The sequence below is a fragment of the Erinaceus europaeus genome, chromosome 21 (assembly GCF_950295315.1).
Source record: "Erinaceus europaeus chromosome 21, mEriEur2.1, whole genome shotgun sequence".
Lineage (NCBI taxonomy): Eukaryota > Metazoa > Chordata > Mammalia > Eulipotyphla > Erinaceidae > Erinaceus > Erinaceus europaeus.
Window position 1 is genome coordinate 16,380,473 of NC_080182.1, and position 20,176 is coordinate 16,400,648.

The 20,176-nt window shown below is 38.6% G+C and overlaps 1 protein-coding gene and 1 non-coding gene across 8 annotated transcripts in view; both read right to left on the bottom strand.

Annotated features, from left to right (window-relative positions):
* The window catches only part of NEK10 (NIMA related kinase 10), a 189,548-nt gene that overhangs the window by 69,875 nt on the left and 99,497 nt on the right, over positions 1-20,176 (bottom strand). For all 7 annotated transcript variants that reach the window (XM_060180452.1, XM_060180448.1, XM_060180447.1 and 4 more), the window contains exon 17: positions 15,411-15,624. In XM_060180452.1, coding sequence (XP_060036435.1) covers positions 15,411-15,624 — 214 coding nt within the window. The remainder of the gene's footprint in view (positions 1-15,410; positions 15,625-20,176) is intronic.
* Positions 1,245-1,408, bottom strand: LOC132535350 (U1 spliceosomal RNA). The gene has a single exon (XR_009547137.1). It is a non-coding gene; the product is annotated as a U1 spliceosomal RNA (small nuclear RNA).

The following is a 20,176-nucleotide window of genomic DNA, read 5'->3' on the forward strand; positions in this document are numbered from 1 at the left end:
GGGCCCTCTGGTCATCTGCTTACTCTAAAGGTCTGCCCATGATGTAGATCACATTCTAGTTTAATTCTTACTCAGTAACAAAACTGTTTTGTTTCTGTTCTACTTTTGTGGAGACTTTGACTGGATTGATAGGAAATTTTGTTTTTACTCTACTTTTCCCTGATATCTCCTAAGATCTGAAATAAGACAAGAATGTCTGTTCTCACTATTTCTATTCAACATTGTTTCAGAGGTTATTTCTTTTTTTGTTTTTCTTGTTAGCCACGCAAATGTGACTTTCTTTCTAGGGAAAGAGAGAGGCAGACTGGGAGTATGGATAGACCAGTCAACGCCCATGTTCAGCGAGGAAGCAATTACAGAAGCCAGACCTTCCACCCTCTGCAACCCACAACGACCCTGGATCCATACTCCCAGAGGGATAGAGAATGGGAAGGCTATCAGGGGAGGGGGTGGGATATGGTGATCGGGTTATGGGAATTGTGCGGAATTGTACCCCTCTTATTCTACGGTTTTGTTAATGTCTCCTTTCTTAAAAAAAAAAACTAAAAAAAAAAATTAGAATTTATTCAGTGATGTCTCAGAGGAAGATCTAGGCTGGTGGTGAGAGTGTTTTACAGGAAATTGGGAAGTTTAACACATGTATCAACTGTATTTACTGTAAATGATTAATCCCCCTATAGTAATTTTAAAAACACACTTAAAAAACATTTAAAAGAATGTCTTGGAGCTACCATTGGTCTGGGAAAAAAAAATGATCATTAGCTTCTCAGTTCAAAGGCCTAGGCAATCTGAAGAAAAAAAAAAATCCTCAACTATTGAATAAAGGTCAATTAAACTGAAATTTCTCTACTCTAAGTTATTTGAAAAATATTTATCAATCAAATCTTCTTAGTATCACAGTAGTGAGGCTTAATTTCTTCAAAGCCCAAGAGAAACTGGATGCAGATAGCAGACATGGAAAAGAGAGAGACGGGTCATCTGAATGAATGAGAGCTGCAGTGAAAATCACTCTCAAACCACTTAGAATTCCACACTATTCCCTGTCATCAACCTCTCTCCATAGAGCTAGCTCCAGACAGCTTCAGACAACTCCAAGCGGCTGTATTTCTAGTATGAAGAATTGCATTTCTATTATGATAGCACCATAAAGTTATCATCTGTCTGTTGGCATCCATGTTTCCCTAAACAAGATTATTACAAACTGCAAAAATTACATGAGAACATTCAATATGTTTTTTTTTAATCAGAGGAAAGCACAAATGCAGTCCCCCACTACCACAAATTATGCAGTCGACTTTCCCACATTTGGGGAAATCGCAGGGGTCAGCACATCCGGAACGCAAAGGATATGTCTCACCCTGGGAAAACCACCTTTGTGATCATAGTATTTCCCCTCCCAGGTAAGTATCATTCAATATGGTTTATTGAAAGAATGGAGGTGTTGGAAGTTTTTATTTTTCTTAAAAAATAAACAATAATAAGATACAAATGACTCAGTAGACTAGTTTCATTGTCAGTTGAGTTTGGTTGGTTTTGTAGAGTCCGATTTTTTCAGCCCTATTTTTCTTTCTTTTTCTTTTCTTTCTCTTGTTTTCTATTCTTAGTTTTTGTTCTTCTCAACTCTGGCTTATGGTGATACTGGGAATTGAACTTGTGATTTTATAGCCTCACACATAAGTATCTTTTGCAAAACCACTTTGCTTCTCCTCCACTTTTTAAATAACATTTTATTTATGTATGTACTTACTTGAGGCGGGGAGGAATTGAGAGGAAAGGAGAAGACAGAGAGGGAGAGAGCTACCTGCATCACTGCTCCACTAATCACAAGCTTTCCCCTGAGGTGGGACTTGAATCCAGGTCATTGCACATTGCAACATGTGCACTTGACCAAGTGTGCCATCACCTGGCCCCTCTCCCTCACTCTCAATTTTTTTTATTCTGACTAGATCATATATAAAAAGAGCAACTGGAATTTACAACACTGTACAAACTGTAATGGCAAAATGTGTAAATGCTATCAATGCTGAAAAAGGCAAGAAAGAATTTTTAAGTTGAGAAAATGTTATTATGTTAATATAATTAAATGTCAGAATCAATATATTTATTTATTTAAAGCTGAAAAAGATCTATCAAGGATTTTTTTCTCTTAGGAACAGAAATAGATATGACACCAGAGGAAGACATTTCATTTGAATGAATGAAGAAGGTTAGAGTGAAACTGTGAATTCTAATAAGGCAATTCCTGACTCAAGGCAGTTTGACTCACAACCAATACCCATAGCAGTTTGGCTGCAAATGAACAGTTATTTTCACTTGCTAAAATTGCAACTAGGAAATAAGGTGCTAACTTAAATTTCAACATAGAGAAATTTACATATTGAGAGAAATGCTTTTCAACACTGTAAGTATGGGAAGTATGATAACATAGTGTGTAGTTTTTTAGAGGTTAAAACTTCTATTTCTATAAACTTCTGCAGCTGTTTTTGCTTCAAAAGATGATATTGTTTCTAATGTTACCATAACCCATATGCCATTGTAGACACAATTCCCCTGTGATTTCTAGAGTTTTCCCAATGTGAAATATTTGAGTATCCAATTCACTCTGAAGAACGAGGACTACTTTAGTTATAGTTAAATTCCTGACTATGCATGACAGGTAAGCTCTGTCATGGAGTGAGAAGGCTTTTAACTTCTGTGGGGTTTTTTGCCTGGACTTTTATCGAGGAAGGGGTGTATAAAGCCTCTCTAAGAGTTGCTGTGACTATTGTAACATATCTGTGTGTAGGAGTGAATATCTCCATCCTTTTCTTCCCTTAGCACTTAGGAATTGTAATGCTCTCCTGCCTTAGAGAAGATCAGTCCAGCAATGACAGTGTGCTTGTGTAACAGCAGGCATGATCAAAACCAGAACGTGGTTGGATATATTTAGTGAAAGAACTGAGGCCATCAAGATATTTTCAGATGCTGCCTCCAATATGTATTGAAAATCTGTTAAACATTGGTTGGTTGGTTAAGGTTAAAGGAGATACAGCCTGGGAGGATAGAATATGGCTGCCTTCATCGTTTTTATTTTTAAATAAATTAGGTTTGTCAAGGAGTAGAAGATAACTAGGTTTTTTTTATCTTTTCATTTGCATCTCTTAGGAAGAGTTGGATACTTTCTTTATATCATTATGGCAGCAAGATGAAGACAATGCAAATCAGACAATAGAATTATCACTGATATGAAAATTATCATCATTATAGAAGACACTTCCTATCACAGTGCTAGAATAGGCACAATTATGTTTAGCTCAATTTTGTTCATTATAATGTATATTTTAATGTGTGTAATAGATCATAATACATGTTCATTTGAATAGCAACTCTAACAGTAACAGATTGGCATTGCTTAAATTAGCTATAATAGTAGAAAAAGAATTATGAGGGCCATGGCTAGGAATTCTGGTGGTGGGAATTCTGTGGAATTGTACCCCTCTTACCCTATGGTCTTGTGAATATTTCCATTTTATAAATTAATTTTTAAAAATCAAAAAAAAAGAATTATCAGGGCCTATTTTATTAAAAACTAGTGATTTTTTTAATTTTCCATAATACTTCAAAATGGCAGAAAAAGAGCAAAACATCTACTGGGCTGTTGGAGAAGTCATGATATATTTTTGCAAAGAAAAATACAGAAAAAAAACATATCATGATTTTTCCAACAACCCATTATATCCTGGAGATACCTTATTTTAGAATCGTAACAAATACACTACTTCTTTTGTATTCTGAAGTATTTATGTACTACTTGAGGAATATATCCAGTTTCTTCCATGCGTTTAGTTAGTAACTGTGACACTAACTACATAAAGTTAAAGCAACTTGGTGCTTGGCAGAAACTCATCTGACTAAGATCTCTTTTCAGTTTCTGTGGTTTTCATGGATGATGGCACAAAGAAAATCAAAAGAGAAGATAAATCACCAACTACATATTATTGTGTATCAACTTGGTCCTCAAATTTTATACATTAAAAAATAGGGCCAGGTAATGTTTCATTCAGTAGAGCTCACATGAATGAACCCAGGTTCAAAGACTTGCTCCAATCTGCAGAGAGGGAGCTTCACTCGTGGTGGATCTGTGCTGCAGGTGTCATTTCTTCTCTGTCTTGAGACCGGGTGGTGGCATTCCCAGTAAAGTGCACATACTACTACGCACAAGAACTCAGTTCAAGCCCCTACTCTCTAACTGAAGGGAGAAAGTTTTGTGAGTAGTGAAGTAGACTTGCAGGTGTGTCTCTTTCTCTCTTCCTTTCTATTTTCCTTTCCCTCTCAATTTCTCCCTATCTATATCCAAAGGAGGAGGAGGAGGAGAAAGAAGAGGAGGAAGGAGAGGAGAAAGAGAAATGTAAAGATGGAAGGAAGATAGGGAAGAAGGAAGGGAGGGAGGGAGGGAGGAAAGAACAAAGGAAGGAAAGAAACAGGACACCAGAAGCAGTGAATTCATTATGGACCCCAGAAAAAAACCTGATGGCAATTATACATATATATATATTACCTTCTCTCTGTTTCCCACCCTCTTTCAAAAATCTGGCTGCAGGGCTGGGTGGTGGCACACTTGGTTGAGTGCATGTATTACAATGTGCAAGGGCCTGGGGTTCAAGTTCCTGGTCCTCACCTATAGGGGAAAAGCTTTGCCAGTGATGAAGCCGTGTTACAGGTGTCTCTCTTCCTCTGTATCACCCCCTTCTCTCTCTCGATTTCTGGCTGCCTCTATCAAATAAATAAAGATAATTTAAAAATAATAAAAATTTAAAAATCTGGCTGCCAGGAATGGTATAATTGTGTAGGTACTGAGACCCACAGATTACTCTGGAGGTAAAAACATAACAAATAAGTCAGTGACCAGGGATGCAGCGAAACTTGAGTGTATGAGATACCAAACTTGACTCCAAGCACCACAAATGCCAGAGTGGTGATCCTCTCTCTCTCTTTCTCTGTTTCTTATAAAATAAATCAATAAATCTTTTTAAAATAAAATTTTTAAGTCAGATTATCAAATGGGTTGTGTGGACATAGACTATACTTCACAGACAGCCCACGTCAGCTGATGAAGCAGAAGGACTCGAGACCTCACTCTGGTCACTTGGCTTTGCCATCATAGAAGGTGTACTGATAGAAAAAAAAAACTCTTCCTGTATAGATAGAAATCTTTCCCATAGCTCTTTGAATGATACCGATGTTTAATTTTATTTATTAAATTCTGAATCAGTTTATGGCCATACCACCCTAAATGTGTCTAGTATCACTTAAAATTCTTTCATGATTTGTACATCAAACAGAAGAGCAATAAGTTTAAGTTAAATAAGAAAAACTAGTGCCAGAAACTTTGAAAATAAATACATTTATAAATAGTAAATGAAACATTCTCTTCAAGTTAGGCTATTAACTATGGCCCTATTTTAAACTTATTGACAACATTCAAACAAAATTAAATATTTTGCTTTAATATAATTAAATTCATATAGCATGTTCTATATTAATGTTAATTAATTAATATTAATGTTCATATAGCATTACTGCCATAACACCATCATAGAAATTTTCTCTCTCTTTTTTTCTTTATTGGAGGATGAATAGTTTACATTGGACAGTGAAATACAATAGTTTGCACATGCATTACATTTCCACATAACAATACAACCCCCACTAGGTCCTCTTCTGCCATCATGTTCCAGGACCTGAACCCTCCCCCACCCCAGAGTCTTTTACTTTGGTGCAACACACCAACTCCAGTCCTAGTTCTGCTGTGTGTTTTCTCTTCTGATCTTGTTTTCAACTTCTGCCTATGAATAAGATAATCCCATATTCATCCTTTTGCTTCTGATTTATCTCACTTAACATGATTCCTTCAAGCTCCATCCAAGATGGGATAAAGAAGGTCAATTCACCATTTTTAATAGTTGAGTTGTATTTTATTGGGTATATAGACCACAACTTGCTCAGCCACTCATCTGTTGTTGGACACCTGGGTTGCTTCCAATTTGGGGCTAATGCAAATTGTGCTGCTATGAACATAGATGTACACAATCCTTTTGTGTTTGGTTCCTTAGTATACATCCCCAGGAGAGGAATTGTAGGCTCATATGGTAGGTCCTCTTCTAGCCTTCTGAGAGCTCTCCAAACTGCTTTCCACAGGGGTTGAACCAATTTACATTTCCCCAAGCAGTACAGAAAAATTCCTTTGTCTCCACAACCTTTCCAGCATTTGTCACTGCTACCTTTGCTCTATGACATTTTCACAGGAGTGAAGTAGATCTCACTGTTACCTTTATTTGCATTTATCTGACAATCAATGACTTGGAGCATTTTTTTTTTCATGTTTATTGGCCTTTTGGATCTCTTCTATGGAGAATATTCTGTTCATATCCTTCCCTCATTTTTGGATGGGGTCATTTGTTTTCTTGTTTCTGGATTTGGCAAGCTATTTATATATTTTGGTTATTAGCCTTTTGTCTGACCTTCTCCCATTCTTTAAGGGGTCTCTCTGTTTGGTTATTGGTTTCTTTCGCTATGCAGAAGCTTTAATTTGATGTAGTCTCATTGGTTTATTCTTACCTTAGTCTTCTTTGTAACTGAATTTGTTTCATTGACGATGTCTAAGATTTATACAGAAAAGAATTCCACCAATATTTTCCTCTAAGTATTTGTTAGTTTCTGGTCTAACATCCAAGTCCTTGATCCATTTGGAATTTACTTTTGTGTTTGGTAAAATATAATGGTTTAGTTTCATTCTTCTGCATGTTTCAAACTCTCTCTCTCTCTTATTTTATTTTTTTTACAGAGACCAGGGAGAGGGCTTAGTAGGTAAAGCCCATGCTTTGCAAGTATGCACTGCAATCTGCACTGATTTGGGTGGACATTCCCTAATATCTCTAAGTCTCTCCTTCCTCCTCCTCCTCCTCCTCCCCCTCCTCCCCCCTCCCTCCTCCTCCCCCTCGTCCTCCTCCTCCCCCTCGTCCTCCTCCTCCCCCTCGTCCTCCTCCTCCCCCTCGTCCTCCTCCTCCCTCCTCCTCCCCCTCCTCCCTCCTCCTCCTCCCCCTCCTCCCTCCTCCTCCTCCCCCTCCTCCCTCCTCCTCCTCCCTCCTCCCCCTCCTCCCCCTCCCCCCTCCTCCTCCCTCCTTCTCCTCCTCCCTCCTCCTCCTTCTTCTTTTTTTATTAGAGTACCGCTCAGCTCTGGGCTTATAGTGGTGCAGGGAATTGAGCCTGGGACTTCAGAGCCTCAGGAATGAAAATCTCTTTGCATAACCACTATGCTATCTACCTCCACACTTAGAAAGTCTTTAAAACACAAGAACACCTTTGTGAACTCTCACTAAATTAAATAAATTCAAAAAATAACTATTACAGTTCAATCTAGTATTCAAGTTTCAGGTTCACCCTGCTTTATAATGTTGCCCTGCCCTCCACAACTAGCACAGTGTCTGCAATGGGTTATCCATTATTTTTACATCAAAGACAAGCTTCCTAATAGTAATAATAAGTAATAATATTGTGTCATATTCTGAAAGTTTCACTTGCTAAAATACAAATGATAGAATCAATTTCAGCTTTTACCAACTACCCTTTAACTCCAAGACTACAAACTAACAAAAAGAGCTACATATATCTGTTCATATTTCCAAAAGCAGTTCACATGATGCTGAAACCAGGTGATTCCACTTGATACATAAAAGAAACAACTCAGGAAGTCGGGCAGTAGCACAGCAGGTTAAGCGCAGGTGACTCGAAGCTCAAGGACCGGCGTAAGGATCCAGGTTCAAACCCCCTGCTCCCCACCTGCAGGGGAGTCACTTCACAGGCAGTGAAGCAGGTCTGCAGATGTCTGTCTTTCTCTCCCCCTCTCTGTCTTCCCCTCCTCTCTCCATTTCTCTCTGTCCTATTCAACAACGACAACATCAATAATAACTACAATAATAAAACAACAAGGGCAACAAAAGGGAGGGAATAAATAAATATAAAAAAAAAATGAAACAAGTCAGAGAGAGTCATCAAGTAGTCAAGTTGTTCAACATAACAATTTCAACTGCTCAAAATCAAGAAATGCAGTTGAACCTGAGGCACAAAGCAACAGTATCGAATTAACACGAATGTTAGCAATATGGATGTAAACCACAAATTAGAACCCCACTTATGGTTTCATTTTAACCATTACATTTCCACGATGAGGAAAGACCTACTCTTACTAAAATGCACACTTGGCACACAATGTCAAAGTGATTACATGACAGTAGATTTAGAATTAAATATCAAACAAGACTTACCACAACTTTTGCATGACCCTCGGCAATTTCCTTTTTAAAAAAAAAAATCTTTATTTATTTATTGGATAGAGACAGCCAGAAATTGAGAAGGAAGGGGTTGGTAAAGATGGGAGAGAGACAGAGAGAGACCTACAACACTGCTTCACCACTTGCAAAGCTTTCGCCCTGCAGGTGGGGACTGGGGGCTCGAACCCAGGTCCTTACGCATTGTGACATGTGCGCTTAACCAGGTGCGCCACCACCCAGACCCGGCAATTTCCTTTTAATTAATTTCCCTGCCACCATTCTTGATGTTCAACTGTCTTTCTCTACTCAGAAGCCAGCTAAAAATTTAAAATTATATCATCAGGACACCTAGACAAGGAATTTATTTTCCAAAGGAATTCATCATTACTAGGTTTTTTTCTGAAAGAACTTCTAAAGATACATTTAAAAAAAAAAAAACTACAGTAACACTCAAAACAATGGCAATACAATATCTTAAACCCACAATTTCACTAATATTCAGTGGTCTAAATTCACCCATCAAGAATCAGGGTAACAGGGTGAATTAGGAAGCATAACCCTGTGCTATTTAGAGGAGACCTATTTAATTCAGCAAGATAAACACAGGCTTAAAGTGAAGGGTTAAAAACAATACTATAAGTTAATGGGCCACAAAAGAAAGCAGACAGTCAGTCATACTCCAAACCAACAGAATAAACTTTAATATAGGTAACATACTAAAAGGATAAGGCATTATATAATGATCAGGGTGTCAATCAATAAAGTGACTATAGTACTCAATAGCATCTGTACATCAAATGAAAGGACATCATAATACTTAAGTCAATTATTAGTAAAATTAAAAGATACATCAGGAGCAACACAATAACAGTAGGAGATTTCAACACCAAACCCTCCCCAGTAGATCAATCAGACAGAAATTTAATAAAGAAAGAAAATCCTTAAATGAGGATAGACAGATAGATATGTTGGACCTATTAGATATAAACAGAGCTCATCACCCCAAGAAAGCAGAGTATGTATTCTTTCAAGTTCACATGGCTCACTCTCAAGGACAGAGTATATGCTGGATCACAAAGATAGTATTAATCAATTTAGAAGCATTGAGATCATTCTGAGCATCTTCTCAGACCATAGTGGGATCCAACTAGTAGCCAAGAAACAAAAAGAAAGTTGGAAGAACCTCAAAAATATGAAGACTCAGCAACATACTTCCAAAAAAAAAAATGTTCAGGTCAGGAAGAAATTAAAAATCTCTGGAAACAAATAAAAATGATGCCCTGAACTATCAGCAATAGATGATTAAGTAAATTGTGATTTTATATAATAGAATAATGTACAAATGAAGATATACTGAAATCTTTAATACAACATTGAACTGGAGGAAATTGTGCTGAGTGAAATAATCCAAAAGGATGAATACTGGATAATCTCACTCACAGGAGGGACCTAAAAACAAAGTAAAGGGTTGTGGGGGGGGTGGGGTATGAACAGTCACACACCTGGCAAAATACATATTGCCATGAGCAAGGACCCAGATTCAAGTCCCCCATCCATAGGGGGTAAGTTTCACTAGCAGAAGCAGTGCTGCAAGTTATCTCTTTTCTCTTTCTTTCCCTTTACCCCCACTCTCAACTTCTCTCATCTCCATTAAAAAATAGCTGCCAGGAATGGTGAAGTCCATGCGCAGGCACCAATCCAAGTGATAACCCTGGTGGAGGGGGTAGGATGATACAAGGTAAAACCAAATAGCTGTGTTCTATTACAGAAGACTTGGGGATTCAGAAGTGGGGTTGGGCTTATGAGTACAGTGTTCCATGGTAGAAGCAGATGATAATCTCCTCAATGCAGACATATTGAAGATAAACAACAACAAAAATTTAAAAGATGAAAAAATGGTTGGATGTGGTTCTGTTAAGTGAAATAAAAATGAAAGAAAACTAAATGGTCCCACTCATATGCAGAATAAAAATAACTAAACAAAACTATCTGTACTATTAATAATAGCAATAATAATAATCAAGCTAACATCTAGACTTGAAAACTATAGTGGCTATTTAAAGGAATAGTGAGTGACACAGTAGAGGGCTAGGTAGAGGGGTCTCCTTGATATTTTGGCTTTACAACTTTGGGGTTGGTTGCAGTGATTCATAGATTTGTGTATGTAGTTGTGCAACTATATAAAATTTTATTTATTTATTTATTTGCCTCCAGGGTTATTGCTGGGGCTTGGTGCCAGTACTAAGAATCCACTGCTTCTGGTAGTCTTTTTTTTTTCTTTTTTTGGACAGAGCAGAAAGAAATTGAGAGAGGAGGGGTAGACAGAGAGGGGGAGAGAAAGATAAGACACCTACAGACAGGCTTCACTGCTTGCAAAGTGACCCCCCTCATAGAGTGTTCCAGGGGCTCAAACCGGGATCCTTGCGAGGGTCCTTGCACTTCATACTGTGTACTTAGCCTGGTGTGCTACCGCCTGGCCCCCTCTATATAAAATCATCTATTGTAAATCTATGTCAAATCATTTTTCTAACTATGTAAAAATAGAAAATATGTACAGTTTTATTATGTGTTAGTTACATATAAATAAAAGAAGGTTGCAGTATATATCTATATTTGTGACTATATCCAAATATTTATCTACATATCTGTGTGGGAGGCTAGTAGGCACTGCTTTATTTTCTTGAAACTTAATGAGCATAGAACATTTTCAAAAGAAGCCACAATTTTTTCCCTGACATTTCTACACTACAACATTATGTGTTGCATTTTCATAGCCTTGGGGGAAATTCAGTCAACAATTAACCAGACAATAAAAGCAAAGACGTTCACAAAAATATTGTCCTTTTTTAAAATACATCATTTTCTACATGGCTTAATTTAATCTCTTCACAGAGGATTGCAGACACATGCCTTTACTGAGATGCTCAGCAATTGCAAATGACATATGGTGTAATAAAAGTAAAGCATTGCAAATATGTAAGTAAATACCACAACATTTTTCTAAAATCTGCCCTAAGAAAACAAGGATTAAATGTATGCATATCTGCTCCAATTTAAATAATCAACTCTGAGAATTTAAGGAAATTTTCAAATACCTGTCAGTAAATCTTGCTAAGAACATAGACAAGAAAACTATAATAAAAATTGTACAATGAAGAAATTATAAAATTGTGTGGGGTTTATAAATTTAGAAAGCATTTTTTCTGGTAAGTGCTTTACTTGTCTTGTCTCTCAAAGTATATGGAATTTAAGATGATAACTATACATGCCACATTTCAATAGTTTGACTATATCAAACTAACATAGAAATATTGAGTTATATTGCCCCTGTAAAGCAGAGAAGCAATTAAAAAAGCCAGAAATTCCACCATCTGCACCCCCCAAAAAAATTTCAGTCCATACTATCAGCAGGGAAGAAATGATAGGAGAAGATGACCTAGAGGGCTCTGAACTCCAATTCCATCAGGACCAAAGAGAGAAGAAAAAAGGAAGAACATTCATAAGTAGTAATAGGTGTAGTTGTGACTTAGAAAGGAAAAGAAGACAGGACCACAGGGGAAAAGGGGGCAGCAAATATGTACAAAATATAGACAGATGGTTTTTCTGACCCAAATCATAACCATAGCCAGAGGAGGAAGAGCTCTCCTCTTGATTATAGGAGTCCCCGCGTACTAGTGCTAGGTTACACTGTGTCCGCCCAATCCTAACTCAGAGAGGCTGCAAGGCTCCAATGGAGGAGGCCTTCTCTAGTAGAGCTTTTTTTTTTTTAATTTTTAATTATCTTTATTTAGTTATTGGATAGAGACAGCCAGAAATCAAAAGGGAAGTGGGTGGTAGGGAAGAAGAAAGGCAGAGAGGCACCTGCAACACTGCTTCACCACTAGCAAAGCTTTCCTCCTGCAGGTGGTCCTTGAACACTGTAACATGTGCGCCCAACCAGGAGCATCACCACCCAGCCCCAGTCCAGAGCTTTATACTGCGGGCCACCAACCAGCTTTCTCTTCTACTTCCTGGATGACCGGCCCTTTTGTCAAATCAATCCTTTTGACCAGTTGGTCTATGTAAATTTCTGATATTTTCAGAGCTGTCTTTTTAATAAGCCTTTTGGTATAAATATATATATGGTTGTGGGAAAAGTCATGATTTATTTTTCTCTGCTTTTTTGTGGGAAATGCATTATGAATTTTCCAACAACTCAATATTTCTCTCTTAATTCATCATAAGTTTAGAGAAGTTTCTTTTCTTTCTTTCTTTCTTTTTTTTTTTTTTTTTGATAAAGCATCACCACTACAGGCTTTTCTTTATCTTTTTAATCATTTTTGTTGAAAGGCTAATGGTTTATGGTGTAGTTGTTGACACATGAGTACTGTTGGTATGTTTCTAATTCTGCTTCTAAAAACCCCTTCTGCTTCATTTGGTTTAATCCCCCCTGCTTAACACTGCATTCTATTTCCATAACCACTGTTAACTAAGCACCAGCATGCCTGCAGGGCATTGGTTTAATCCCCACTGGTTCATGACGTCTTTTTGCTCCTCCCCCTCTTGTAGTACACCCTGATTTGCACCAGTCACTTTTCGCTCCACCCTCTCTACATCACATCCTGTTTCCACCCTACTTGGCGAGTATATATAGGATTGTGTTTTCAGTTTAGTTTAGCTTAGCTTGGCTTAGATTGTGCTGCATTCTACATGAATAAAGAGATACTGCGTACAGCTCAACCATGAGTCCCGGGTCATCTGTCTCCCGTCAGTGAAGCTCAGCCCGGCATAATGGTGCCCTGAAGAGGGACTGGCAGAGTATAATCTTTCATCTTCCCATGGAAGTTTTCTGCAGAACACTCTCACCCACAACATAGATTCTCTTCAATCATCATGCATCAGGAGTTCTCTTCACCTCTTCTCTTTAACTCCTTTCCCAGAGTCCTTTGCTTTGGTGCAATATAACCCACCCAGTCCAAGTTTCACTCTGTCACATAAAGGAGACACAGAGAGAAGGAGAGACACCATAGCACTAAAATGGACTTCACTGCAATAGTATTCCCAGGAAGTGCAATAGATTCTTGAGCCTGGCAAAGCAGATGCCCTCACAGGTAGGCTATCTTACTGACATCAACCTTAGAAAAAAATTCTGGAACTCACTATATGAACATTTACTCAACATCAGATGTGAATTTTAAAACTTTGTTAGGCATGTAGAGAATGGTAAAGGGAGGTGGATAATCCAAAACAGCCTAGGTGTATGAGATTCAGTCATTTGAACCAGTCATTTAACTAATGTTTGAAGTGAAAACTAAGTTACTGGGGTGGGGGTAAACTGCATAATGGTTATGCAAAGAGACTCTCATGCCTGAGGCTCCAAAGTCAGAGGTTCAAATCCCTTGTCCACCATAAACCAGATCTGAGCAGTGCTCTGGTAAAGAGAGAGAGAAAGAGAGGGGGGGGGGGAGAGAGAGAAAACTGTTACCTCTATGGAAACTAAGTTTAACGAATGTTCAAACATCCTAATATGCTTTTTTCTGTCTGCCTGCCCTACATATTTAGGAATTATCTAGCCTGTCCCCAACAACTATTTCTTCATTTCCTTACAACATATGTCTCAACGTTTATCTCCTATTGATTCTTCTTCAAACATTTTATCCTGCATGGACAATGAGATTAGCATCATTGGCTGATGACCCTTAATATCACTCAGTCATTGTGATAAACAAAGCTGACACTATCCACATTCACACAGGCACATAGTTCCTCAAGTGGACAGTGTAGAGGAGGTACACTGAATCATGATGAGGGTAAGAAAGAGCTAGTGGCCAGAAATGTGTATGTTGCAATGATCCAATGTAGGATAATGAAAATAAAAACTGGAAAGGCAAAATGGATTTGTTGAACACTTCAGAGAAAGAACTAGTAAGCAGTTGTTAATAAAAAGATGTAGGATTTGAGGGAGCATGAACTGAATATGTCAAAGCTCAAAAGAAGGAGATAAGGGGGTAGGAACATGAGAAAATTAAAGGAAGAGGTTCTATTAAGTTGGTAGAAACACAGAGAGAATTTTCAAAATTTCTGTAATTCACAACGAATCTCCTTGTCAATGCTGAAGATTCAGCATTCTACTGAACCCGCTAACTTTATCTTTCTTTTTACTATTATTTATTATTGAGTTATCTAATTGGATTTTTGAAAACAACTGCACTAGGACACAACCCCTCTATATTAAAATGAAACAACTTTTTTTTTCCCTCCAGGGTTATGGCTGGGGCTCAGTGTCAGCACTACGGGATTTAATCAGAAAAGATAGTAAGCTTCCAAGAAGGTTTTGGTAAGGACTAAGAATAGACACCTTGTCTTTTGATGGTATAAATAAGTAAGTAAGTAAATAAATAAGTAAATAAATAAATAAATGGATTCCTTATTACAGCCATGATGGAGGGAGTCTCAGAGCATGAGCAATGAATGGGCCATAGGTCATCATACAACAAAGGCACAACGGATGAAAAATAAGGGATAGGAACAAGAAAATTACTGGCATGTCACTTGTTCATGTAGAGACAGGTATGTTTGGGCAGCATTTTTTTTTTCAAGCTATATGTAGGATTAAATATCAAAATGATTTTAAGGTAGCTGGCAAGGAAAATATTCTGATTTGAAGCAGAGCAACATTAGCACAAAATGGTCATGAAAGCAATTACACAGACTTTTAAAAATTTAAGGCAAATGTTGTTTCCTCCTCTGAATTAGCACACATTTTCATTCACGTTCCCACAAGGCAGAATCAAATTGCTTAAGAAATTAAATCTAGATGGGAGTCAGGCGGTAGCACAGTGGTTAAGCACAGGTGGTGCTAAACCTCAAGGACTGGCGTAAGGATCCTGGTTCGAGCCCCCGGCTCCCCACCTGCATGGTTTAGCACTTTGGAAAATCAGTTATATAGACATTTTAATTCTAAGATAAAATGGATACAGTATGCATTTATATGATGCTGAACACTGCAAACTGCAACTAATATTATCCCAACTCATAGTGGATTTTTCTTAAAAGAAACATGAACAACTTTGGACAACTTGTTAGAATGTGTCATGAAGAGATGGAAAACTTCACACCTACCTGAGAGAGCAGAGCCAGCTCATGGTGACATGTGACTGCATTCCTGTTGGCTTCCATAAAATACCTCTGCGTACGTCTCCGTTCCCGTTCCAGCTTCTTCTCCAAGGCCAGCTGGGATGTAGATAAGCTGTCCAAATACTTCATCATGATGTCTGATATCATGGAGCTGACTTCTACAATATCTGGGCGGGCTTCTGCATCAGGAGTGAGGCATCTAAGAGCAAAAACACTAATTACAGTAGCATTCAAGGTCAGGGACAGGTTGCCAGGTGTGGAGGGACAAAGTTAAACTCCACCATGTGCCCATCAGAGTGTTTGTACCTACAAGAATCTGGTATCATTGGCATATTGCACCAAGGTAAGACTCTGGGGTGGGTGGGTGGAGGGAATACAGGTCCAAAAAGGATGACAGAGGACCTAGTGGGGGTTGTATTGTTCTTTCGAAAACTGGGAAATGTTATGCATGTACAAACTACTGTATTTACTGTCGAATGTAAAACATTAATTCTCCAATAAAGATATTTTTAAAAAAATAATCTGGCGTCAGATGTGCATCTATCATAGTTTTGAATGAAAGACTTCTCCAAATATATCTGTAATAGTGAGGGCAGAGGAGGCAGCACTTGGGCTGCATAGGCTGAGAAGGCCATGTTCCTTGGATCTCAGGATAGGCAGACGGGGTCTATTCTGGTGCAACTCAGCTATCTATTTTTCTAAAGTCATCGCTACACCTAGTGAAACAACTCACCAGGGAGGGCACATGCTTTTCCAGGCACTTAATGTATTTTTAAACTCCTAGTATGTCACTTGGGGGAAGCTTCAGTGCTATGGTGTTTCTCCCTCTAAATATCTCTTTCTATCAGAAAAAAGTGAAGTTGGAGTCATTAAGCCCCAGTAATGACTAAAATTTAATTTAATTACTTAATTAATCTTTTGCATCCAGGGATATTGCTGGGGCTCAGTGCCAGCACTACTAATCCATTGCTCCTGTCGGCCATTTCTTTTCTTTTCTTTCTTTCTATTAGATAAGATAGAGAGAAATTGAGAGGGGATGGGGAGATAGAGATAAAGATAGAGATAGAAAAAGACACCTGCAGACCCGGTTCACCACTTTTCAAGCATCCTTGCTGCAGGTGGAGAATGGGGGCTCGAACCTGGGTCCTTGTAAATGGTACTATGTGTGCTTAACCAGTTGCACCTCGACCCAGCCCCCCCCAAATAATTTTAAATAAAATTACTGCCAAGACAAAAAGATTATAATGATCTAGACTCTAAGATAAAAGGCGGAAAAGTTAGTGGTGGGGGAGGGAGAGTGTCACAACCGACTTAATTAACTTTTCCAGCTCCACAGTGGAAATATCACTGCAATTTCATGGAAGTCTTAACAAAAAAAAAAAATCATAAAAATAACACAATCCAGTGCCTCAGAGGTTTGAGATATTTTTAGATTTTTTTCATTCAAGTAGATAATTTGACATATTGCAAGTCAATAATGTCTGTGATTTTGTAGGTAAGAAATATCAGTCTATGATGCAAATAATTATTTATATCACAACTCAAAACTAATAGATTATTCTAGGAACTCAAGCAACCAAATATCAAGATCACTTATTACCATGCTTTAAAATTTCTAGAGCTCACTAATAATTCATCTAATTCATCTGATTTTTAAAATTTAAATTCACTTATTTTGCTCTCACCTGCTTCTCAACAAAATTTAGCTTCTTTGGACTTGGAGAAAATGATCAAATTTTATATCTGCCATTTGATTGAGCAATCAAAGCTACCACAATGTTTATCTAAACTAATGTCTCCAGACATTAAGGATTAAGAATTAGTACACATAGGATACAGCAAATCCTAGCAATAGGGTTTTCAAAGACAACCCAATTGCCAAATAATTTGATTATGGCAATAACTATCTACTGCCTTCTCAAACCCTAAGACAGCAGGAACCTCCTGCTTCCTCTATAGAGCCCAAATTTCCCCCAGTCCTGGAACCTCTAGGGTGGGGCTCACTTTCCTGCATGCTTCTCTCAGTTCATACCAACTGATACTGCATCTGCTGATCCCAACCTATTCAATGCAATGAGTACCACGTTGGCATGCTTCACTTCAGAATGTGTCCAGAGACATCAGGTGTGGAATGTCAACCCTTCAGCATCATTTCTTGGGTGAGACCTTTCCTTTCTCAAAGGACTCCTTAATTCCATTTCAGGTAGTCCACTTCCTAACAAAGCCTCAAAACCTAGATATAGACCAGGTCCCATGAGATAGGGCAGATGTACACATGTATCCATAAATTAGAGGAAAATATATACCTTAAAGCAAAAGTGTACAATAGTTTGCAGTGAGTCAATAAATGAAGCAAGCAAGTAAAAAGACCTAAAAAGACACCTTAAAGTACCTAATGAATAGTTCCTACTTAGATCTAGATACCCTACTCACCTACTTCCGATTACACTTCCCTTAGTCACTCCAAAGCTAACCTTATCAAATTAAGGACTACAAAAGCTGAATAAGGGCAAGAGACTGGCATACTTTAACGATGACTCTTTAGTCACTATCAAGCCACCCCATCAGCTGGGGCCCTAGTCAGAGAGTCTTGGGATTCCCACACAAACAAGATGAGCCTAGACCTCGAATAGATCCCTCTCTCCATAATCACTGGTCATCTCCATCAGGAACAACATAATGGACCCCTCTGGGGGGTGTCCACAGGACCTTGCCCTCAGTGTGGATCAACAATGGTAGAGAATATTCCATCCTCCGATGTGAGGCTGGACAACATAGAGTCTGTTTCACCTGAGGAAGATGGGTCCTGAAATTGGTACAACTTGGAATGTTCCTACTGATAACCAAAGAATGCAAGTTCAAACCTACAGGGATGCAGAGGTTACATAGGCTCCTATGCTGAATATGGGCCCCAGATCAAATCGATGAGGTTTACAGGCAACAATATTTATACACCTTTCCCATATTTGGGAGCTACTCTCTTTCCTGATCCAGCCCTTTCTAGCCCTTCTTCCAGCCATGACATCATCTCCCCAGACAATAACCTGGGTCCACCTGCATATCAGATGTCAGGCTCAGGTAAAAACTAATAAAGTCACGAGCCCTTTGGAATATACCTAAAATAGAGCTACTAGCTATTTCCAAAACGGAGGCCCCAAATCTTCATCTGCAATATTCCAGCCTTTAGGTTCATTATTAGTCAACAATTTGTATGGCTTTATATGTTAACTCTTTTTCAGCCACCAGGTTCCAGATGCTACCATGTTGCCAACCGGACTTCCTTGGGCAGATGACCCACCAGTGTGTCCTGGAGCTCACTTCCTCAGAGTCCTGCACCACCAGAGAGAGAGAGACAGAGAGACAGGCAGGGAGTATGGATCAATCTATCAATATTGGCCCATGTTCAATGGGGAAGCAATTACAGAGCCAGACCTTCCACCTTCTGCACCCCATAATGACCCTGGGTCCATACTCCCACAGGGTTAAAAGAACAGGAAAGCTATCAGGGGAGAGGATGGGATACAAAGCTCTGGTGGTGGGAACTGTACCCTTCTTATCCTATGGTCTTGTCAGTGTTTCCATTTTATAAATAAATAATTTTCAAAAAAGAATTAGTATATATAATTAGTCTTGAAAACAGAAATCAAAATAAACTCTAATTAATTAATTTGCTAATTATTCTTTTCTACCATGTTTGTCAAACATAAGTAAAACAGACCCAAGTCATAATGTTTAAGACATTACTTTATAGCCAGGGAGTCAACATAACAGTTATAAAAAAGATTTCCATACCATAGACTCCAAAGTCCCACGTTCGACCCCTGGCACCAACATAAGTGTTCTGGTGTCTCTGTCTCTCTCTATCTCTCTTCTTCTCCATCTCTCTCTCTATCTCTCCCTCTATTTCTCTCTTATTAAAAACCAAAAAATCTTGGGGTAAGGCAGTGGTGCCCCTGGTTAAGCACTTATATCGCAGTGCACAAGGACATAGGTTCAAGTCCCTGGCCTCCACCTGCAGGGGGAAGGCTTCACAGGTGGTGAAACAGTGCTCCAGGTGTTTCTGTTTCTATCCTTATCTCTTCCCTTCCTCTTCTTAATTTCTGTCTCTATCTAATAATAAACAAATACAATAATTTTTAAAATAATAAAATGTCATTTAAAAGAAATGAAGTTTCTCTGTTAAGGAAAGACATGATCTTATGCCATTGTTTTTAACTTCTAAAGCAATGGGTTTACTCTATTTTTTTTAATTTATGTTTTATGTAACAAAGGATAAATTAACAAAACCATAGGGTAGGAGGGTACAACTCCACACAATTCCCACCACCCAATCTCCATATCCCATCCCCTCCCCTGATAGCTTTCCCATTCTCTATCCCTCTAGCAGCATGGACCCAGGGTCGTGGGTTGCAGAAGATGGAAGGTCTGGCTTCTGTAATTGCTTCCCCGCTGAACATGGATGTTGACTGGTCTGTCCATACTCCCAGTCTGCCTCTCTCTTTCCCTAGTAGGGTGGGTCTCTGGGGAAGCAGAGCTCCAAGACACATTGGTGGGGTCTTCAGTCCAGGGAAGCCTGGCCGGCATCCTGATGGCATCTAGAACCTGGTGGCTGAAAAGAGAGTTAACATACAAAGCCAAACAAATTGTTGAGCAATCATGGACCCAAAGCTTGGCATAGTGGAGAGGAAGTGTTAGGGGGGTACTCACTGCAAACTCTAGTGTACTTCTGCTTTCAGGTATATATTTTGCAC